This window comes from Myripristis murdjan, chromosome 17, assembly GCF_902150065.1.
Source record: "Myripristis murdjan chromosome 17, fMyrMur1.1, whole genome shotgun sequence".
Taxonomy (NCBI): Eukaryota; Metazoa; Chordata; class Actinopteri; order Holocentriformes; family Holocentridae; genus Myripristis; species Myripristis murdjan.
The window spans coordinates 21,643,625-21,651,984 of NC_043996.1; the positions used below are offsets into that span (position 1 = coordinate 21,643,625).

General features: G+C 42.6%; 1 protein-coding gene across 1 annotated transcript in view; it reads right to left on the reverse strand.

The window, feature by feature from the left end:
* The window catches only part of cacna1eb (calcium channel, voltage-dependent, R type, alpha 1E subunit b), a 47,898-nt gene extending 39,844 nt beyond the window's left edge, over window positions 1-8,054 (reverse strand). The window contains exons 1-2 of the mRNA XM_030074226.1: window positions 7,636-8,054; window positions 2,913-3,176 (exon numbers count right to left, since the gene is read on the reverse strand). Coding sequence (XP_029930086.1) covers window positions 2,913-3,176; window positions 7,636-8,054 — 683 coding nt within the window. The remainder of the gene's footprint in view (window positions 1-2,912; window positions 3,177-7,635) is intronic.
* Between the last annotated feature and the right edge of the window lie 306 nt (window positions 8,055-8,360).

Below are 8,360 nucleotides of genomic sequence, written 5' to 3' on the forward strand. Positions count from 1 at the left end.
ACAAAACGTTGCAGTGACTGGAAGTGCTGTAAATAGTGAAAAATCTAGATATATTACCAACTATATATGTGCCAGCTTGTGTTTGTCGTGTAAATTCACAATTACAATTAGAATACCATGTGCTTCATTTAAAGCCTAAATAACAGTATATTGACTATTATCATTTTTTCACCTTCATATTAAAATAGAAACTGAAGAATAATCCTAAACTTGTTCCATTGTCTTAGTTTTATTTTTTTTTCAGCTCCACTGCTGATATTGAAGCAAAATTGTATTGCAAACCGTGGCAAATCGTCATTGAGCCAGTCTCCACACACTTGCATACACACATCGATATCCTTTATTTTGTTTTCATGGATGTTTTATGACGAATTTAGCACTTGAATATTTTAAAGTGCAACCTTGCATGTTTTTGAGGGGAAGAGGGAAAAAAAATCAGATGGATGGATGATTAAGTGATGGATGAATTATGGCATGGTTCATATTCTCTGGCATTGGAAGCAATCTGTTAGAGAGGATGCAGTATCCATGGCAACCTATTTTTTAAAAGTGTTTTTCATGGAGAGAAAAAGAGAGGTTTAGCAGGGATGGAGCGCTCTAAAGTCACTTTGGCCTGCCTGAGCTAACCACACAAACTACAGTGAATATTTCAGACCAAAAAAAAATAAGAATAAAAAAAAAAAATGCTGTCACTGTATACAGCTGCAACCACAGTGTATGTTTCTGCTCCACAGTATGCTTAAATTGCTGTCAGGTGAAAGCCCCACATCTTTGAAATGTTACTTCTGCACAAACTGAGAAAAAGAGCCTTGTTTTCACCCAAGTTTTGAATTTATCAACTTGATATGGGGTTACAACCCACAGAGGAGCATGTAATCCTGGAACCGCATTTAAAACATGAAAAACATCAAAATTAGAGTTGCAAGACTCTCACATGACAGCAATGATATGCACATGTTTATGTGTGTGTGTGCATGTGCGTGAGTATGTGTGTGTGTGGGCCCTGAGGGCATGTGCATATGGGTAAACAGACATGTAGCGTATACGCCCCTGCACTGATGTGTATCTGTGTGCTTGTGTCTTTCCAATCACTTGCAGCCCCCACGAGGCAGCTACTGCTTGTTATTAATGTTCTTGCCTTGAGTGAAAATGGTGTCACTAACTCACAGAGGACGGCTGAATTGGGGGCCTTTGGGACCCACAGTGACTCACATTGACAAGTTCACATTGTCGCAACTGAATGTGGTTGAAAATAGCTAATCTGGAGAATGCTCAATAACCCCCTCCCAACACACACACACACACACACACACACACACACACACACACACCCTTCTCTTACGACATCTGCTTTTCTTCCTCCTTTCACATGAAATAGTATAACTCATTTAACTCTACTGTGCAGACACCTAGGCCTCCAGAGGCCCAAGGACGTTTTAGAAACTACCAAACTTATGAAAAATTTGCAATACTGCCTTAACTTAGCATCAAACCGACACCACAGCCACTAGTGTTACTGATTCCAGTGAATCCCTGGTGGATTTATATTGTATTTGCAATCGCAGTAGTTGGGAGCTATATGCTATATAAGATCAGGGTCTTAATCAATCAATACTCTGGCATGTGTTGCTGTACAACCCACAATCCACCGCAGTACTACTGGCCAGCTCTCTCCCACATAGCTCTGCCTCTGTGATACTGACAGTCACATTACAGTGCTGTCTGTGGCCGACTAGTCTTGACCACTAGCCCCACTCCCACACGTCCACAGAGTGGTTAGGTAACAGTGGGAGACTGGCACGCTGCATTGAGGGTGGTGTAAGACAGGAGGAGGTGTGGGTAGATATGCAATCTGACTAACATTAGTTTGACTGATTATGCTATCAAAACCAGATAAATATGTAAATGATTTGTCAGGGAATTACTGTAAAACAGGAAGATGCAGATAAAAGAAATTGCAATGACACTGATGACAGTGTTGGCTAATATTTGGTCTGTTGCTGAATGATGTCAGCGTGATTGTGCATACATACTGATTGCACTGTAGGTTCACCTTAGGTCATTTGATTTTGCTTTGAATTTACTGCAAAATAACTTGTAAATAACTGATAATCTCCCTAAGCTCTATGGAAGCTCAGGAGAGAGGAATTGATAGCCAATGCTCCAGTGGGAACTGGAGAAACAATGCCAGTGTATTTGAACTGACACCTACTCATGGCCAGGTTCATATTCCAATGAGCACTAAGGCAGCATAGATGTGCCTACATGCCACCCCCACAGCGAGCAGAGCTGTTTTTAATGATCACCACATGCTAACTTTCTGTCTTCTGCCAGCACAGAAACACATGTAGCTCAAAGGTGCAGCAAGCCCACAGACAAAATCAGATAATCATTCTGTTTCATTAAGTAGAATTAGGACCAATTACTTTATTGAAATAAGAAGGGTTTACATGAGGGTGTTTACTGAAATGGGCTCTTTTAGGGGGGTTTGCTGATTTAAATGATTCCCTGAAATCCTTGAATAAAACATACACATAAGCCAAGAAACTGAGCAGAGCCAAGCGATAGCAATGCAGCTGCTTGTTCCAGCAGTGATAATGAAAACTGGAATGACCTGAAAGTCATGAGAGGTCATGCAAAGCACATTACATCACTGAGAACTGCATCCTCCTGTTGTTATAGCTCACAGAACAGCCAGACAGGCCGATGTACTCTACTCTTATTTCAGCAAAGTAACATTTAAAAGTAAATGAAGAGAGTTTGTTGTGGATGCAGCTGTAAGACTAGTCTGTGGGCGCTGTCCGCGGTCCTGAAATGACACACGAGAATTACATGCATTTTCTTTGCAACAGAATTTTAAGAAAGCACAAACAACTATGAACCTAACTTTTGTGGGTTTCGTGGAAGGATATGGCCATTCAATGATTCTCCTTGCGTATTTCCTAATTATGTTGTCCTCTGCAAATATGAAGAGCGACCTGTTGACGGTGAGGCAGTTCTGCCGGTGGGGGACGGGGTTGTACAGAGCCATGGTCCGGGCCCTCTGCGCTTTGGCTTGTTTCAGGGACCCCGACATTCCCGCCGACGCTGCGTCCTGTCCGTCTCCGCTGCGCTCCAGATCCCCATCCCCGGTATCCACCGTGCTGGGAGCGGACTCGTCTCCAAACCGAGCCATTCTACAAAGAAATGAGGATATCGCCTGCTTAAAAGTGTTTTTCCCCCCCAAAAACGTAACCTAATTCATGAAAAGCTGAAGTTGAGCTGAGCAAAAAATGATCCACCTTCAATCCAGTGACAGCCGACCTTTATCGAGCGCCAAGATTCCCCAAAAAGTTGCGGTATCCTATCGCTCCATATCCACACGAAAACTAAGAAATCTATCATTCAGTTTTTTAATCTGGAAAAGGAAAGCAACAGGAATATCCATTTACTTAATGACGATTCAGTTGCACAGACTGCAAAAACTCTGCATCTCTGTCATCCCATCTGTTCAGACTGGCAAAACGGCGCGTTGCAATCAGCTCTCAACAAGTTTCAATGCCTACACGCGTCTCTAAACTCGGGCAGCGATGGATAAAAACATCCAACGAGTTTAACTTGCAATTTTCTAGCAACATCCAAGCTCCGTTTGAACTGACGACACGGGAGCTATATGATCAAAAACTACTTTCTGCTCATCAGATGGAGGAATCCGAGGGAAGTCTTCAAAACTTTACACATCTTCTCGACCCAGTAAACTTGGCAAAAGGAGGATCAGGTTTGAAATTCAACCCGCTTGAGGAGTCTAACCTATATTTTGCCTCAACTTATTCACCACACAGTCGAAATTGTGATTGTCTATTGCAAGAGAACGGCTTGATTGGATGGATCAGGCGTATCTTTCAATCTTATCACCTGCTTGAAAATCATCACGCAGCCAGCAGCGCACAAGCACACTCGCACAGCCCCCTCCCACAATAGGTTATTTCATGATTGCAATTTTAAAATTAATGTGAATGAAAATTGGTGGGGAGGAGGGGAATATGTTTTAGTTACCATGGCAATTAGTGTTTTCCAAAGGTATGACACGAACATTTTAGCCAAAAAAAAAAAAAAAAAAGAAAAGCCTATAAAGCCTATAAACAGTAGGACATGTGGGTATGTGACTCAAAATCACTTATGTAAAGAGGTTTGGATACTGTGGCCAGAGCTAGAAGTCAGAAAGAGAAAAGTGTGTGAAAATGCATTTAGTGCACACATAGAGGCAACAAGTGTGTTTCTGTAAGACCAGCAAGTGAAAGGACTGCTCCAAACCCACCTCCCTCTAGCCTGTACAGATATAATTTATAAGGGCAGAGCTTGACTCATTTCCTCCATGCAAAAATTGGGAATATAATTTAAATGCTTTCACCATTTGATACACGAACAGCATTGTCATATTTTCATTAATGAAGACAGACTTGCACTATTAAAACATTTAAAAACTAGGCCATTGTGCTAATATTGGAGTAAAAGTCAAGAGTAAAAATAGACCATGAAATAGATCTTAGGGCTGCTCCCTTTTTGAGGGAGAAGAGAAGAAAGCAGGGTCTTTCACGCTCAAAGTGAGACCTCATTAGGCAACTGGACTCTCTCACTCCATCTGCTGCCCTCTTCCCTTTTCCTATCGGGGCAGAGATGCATATTTCCTAAAGATGACCACTTCAGCCCCCATAAAGAGCATCACTTGAAATGATATTACTCAACTGCTATAAATTTAGCCAAGCTACAGCATAGTCTACCCAGCTTATCCTTCATACAGTTTATGCCTCCATACAGATTGATGACAATATCCTGATATAAATATCATGCCTGGAGGCCACTGAAAGACTATCTATACAGCCCCGAGGCAACAATCACATGTACAGTATAACAGGGAGTGAGGGCTAAGATAAGGATTTTGAATTCATGCTCGGAAAGCATGACAAATTTATGCTTGGCAAACAAGTTGAGATCTGGGGAAAGAAAAAAAAATCTGTTTAGCGGGATCTATGAATAAGTCCCTAACTGAGCTCCAAAATTCAGCAATGATTCTGTTACCTCCTCTTCCTAATCTGCATGAAGCAGGCGGGTGTGTCACTTTATGCAAGCAGAAGGAGAGCAACAAAAGGCTACACTGACCCATTAACTGATGAATATAAATATAACAGCATCGGGCATGACGAGCAGCATGCAATTTTCATATAGTCTTTGTAGCTGTATCACAGTGGTGATTATTGATGCACTATAGATACAGGTGAAAGGTTGCAAACAAATACTAGTACAGAATACATGCATGTATGTTAAGAACTGCATGACTTATAATTCAATTACTACTGAAAAATGTAGCTCATATTACAAAAAAAAAATCATCACCTACAGCTCCTGACAAAAAATTGTCGATCTCTACCAACATCACATTTCTTTCTCCCTCCCTCTCTCTCTCTCTCTATCTGTCTCTCTCCCTCTCTCTCCCTCTCTCTCTTTGCAGTTGTTTCCATAGCGACATAGCTCTCTTGAATTTCTGCTCTGTTCTTTTCATTCTGCCAACAAAAGCCACGTTGCACAATAGAGCAACCTCTTCCTACAGAAATCTGTAGGAAGATCTCAACTCTCCCCACCCTCAAGGTAATTGTGCACTGGACATCTTCAAGGAGCAAACTGACAAGACTCTAGCACCGTCGGTATGCCAATGATCCATGCGTCAACATACACATGACCAGAAATGCACAGAGGTAGTCTGTTTTTAAGTAATCATGGCCATCATTACAGGTTTTTGTTCAGCTCTTGTTCGCAGCCTACTCAAAGGCTTCTGAAAATAGCGGTGAAATGAGTTAGCATGGTTTGTCTGTCTACTGAGAAGCCCACTGCACAATGCAGGCTCTAATGATTACCTTGAAAGAGACGATGAACTCAACAGAAGGGGTCATGCTTAAAGGTTACATTACCTCTGTGAAAGCTCTGTATTTTACTTTTTTTTTTTTTTTTTTTTTTTTTTTTTTTTTTTTTTAAATAGAGGCGTAACCAGTGTGATATGGAGGGCACAGCAGCTTTCAATGCTCTTCTATGCACAAAATCCAAGGAAGGCACATCTTTCAAACACAGTGGCTCCAAGGGAAGACAGATGAAGCTGGGTTACAGGTGACATGCACTGTGAGTTACAACGTTAATGGGTGTACTTAGTGCCAGAACTCTGAAGAGCATTTATATAATTGCAGACAGGCTTTCACCCAACATTGATTGGAGTGGTTTTAGCATTTTATTTTTCTCTCCGTTCCCTAGCAACAGACATGCTCGAGTACTGAGTTATGTCAGTAAGATCCGACCAATAACTGGAGCTTGTATCATCACAGGCTGATATGACACCATATCAGTTTTCTTGAAAACATGTTTACATTTTGATGTTTCACAAGTAACTTGTTACCTTACAGTGAATGCCAATAAATTCAAAAATGTTGCACATGCACATTCAGACAGTGAATCCTGGGTTAGCCCACAGTAATCTTACATTATAAGTTTGGAGATTCACGTAAAAATATTGCTTGATATCAAAAGTTATATTATACAAGACTGCAGTACCATTAATACTGCTTTGACCCTTTTATGCAACCTTCAGCTTACATTGCACAATATCCTTAAAAATGCAGCTGCATTCACAACAAACACAGAGCATCATGAAAGCAAGATCAACAATTGTCCAAACTCTAATGCCTCGCTGTAAAGGCATTTACTCTCATATGTTATTTCAGTGTTTGACTCACCATAGCTTTTCTAGTTTGATTCCCTAGCATCCCCTAATGGACACATAACCACAATGCATGTAGTGCTTGAAAACCCAGGTTTTTCATGGACACACCACTAATTCTCTTCTGTTAATCCTTATATATACCACAGGGCTGCACACACGATCTAACCTTACTTATTTTTCATGCAATGTGCTGAAGATGAAAGGAGATTACGGATATGTGTGCGTGAAATGCAATTAGTTGTATGTGTCAGACAGAAAGCGAGGGAGAAGCAGAAAGAGATAAAAAGAAAGTGAAAGAGCGAGAGGACAGCAATACAACAGTAAAGTGGCTGTGGAGTGGGTGGCTGGAGATACAGTAAAGAAAAAGAAGAGGACGGTGGGGTGTGAGTTGGTGGGCGGGGGTGGGTTGGGGGTTACACTGATGGAGTACCACTCCACGTTTGAGTGGTGGGAAGCAGATAATCAGAGAGATGTGGCTGCAGAGTTCAGAGGTCCACGAGCAAGCATGCTTAGCGCAGCCATTAATGTTATTCAGCATCCGATAAAACCACAGCCAATACAATCACAGTTGCACAGGCATTAGTAAACACCCCACAGTGAAATCAACTGGTGGGAGCATTTCAGATGAAAGCAGTGGGAATGGATTCAGTGATTCATTGGTGGAACCATTAAAACTTTGGCAACAAAGGTATCTGCATATGCACAATGCAGCACAAGAAAGCTAATTTGAAGAGGAGGTTTGTATGTAAGCCGAAGCAGCATCATAAGAATTGTGTAATACTGCTAAATGGCGATATATGTTCGGTATTGCACATTCAAGCCTTTATCTACCTTCATGGTGATTTGTCATCTTAAAGGACCCTTCCCATTTTGATCTTTTGTGTACTCACTCCCACTCTTTCCGGCGAGCCTGCGGCGTGCTCTGGATCTTGTGAGCCTGGTGGGCCATGATGACATCCTTCTGTTCCACAAGACCCCCGCGGCGCCGAAGCATGCCGTGGGGGCTCACCGACCCTGAGCCCGCCTCGGATGAGCCCTCGTCTCTGCTGTAAGGCACATCGAAGCTGGCTGCTCGAGGAGGCAGTCCCAGATACTCGGTGACGGTGGGGGGGACCTGGAGGGAGCACGAGCGGGACCCTTGGGCGAGGCCGTGACGGGCAGCGTTGGGGCTGGGGTTCCGCCAGGCCTCAGGCTCAGGAAGGGACAGGGAGGACTGGATGGGGGACCCTCCACCTGGAGCACAGCCGGCTGAGGAGTGAAGGGTGGGTGTGAGGGAGAGGGGGAGGGACTGGTCTGAACTGGTGAGCATCTCTGGAGAGGGTGGTAGTTGGATAGGCTGGGTAGGGTGCTACTGTAGCTGACTGTTTCACCATAATGCTGTGAAATGAAAACAGACACAGATATACTGAGTTAATGGCAAGCAACACTCATTCATAAAACACTGCTAAGAAAACAGATTGTTGCTTTGTCATTGTTTAGACAGCCTATCTGTCCTTTAACCTTTAATTCATTCCAGGGGCTGACAACAAGATATTTTGTTGCCTCTTTTTTGGTGTTGTTTATAGCAAATAACAAGGGGTCAGGTGCCTGCTCTGCCTGAGAGCTGAACAATTGA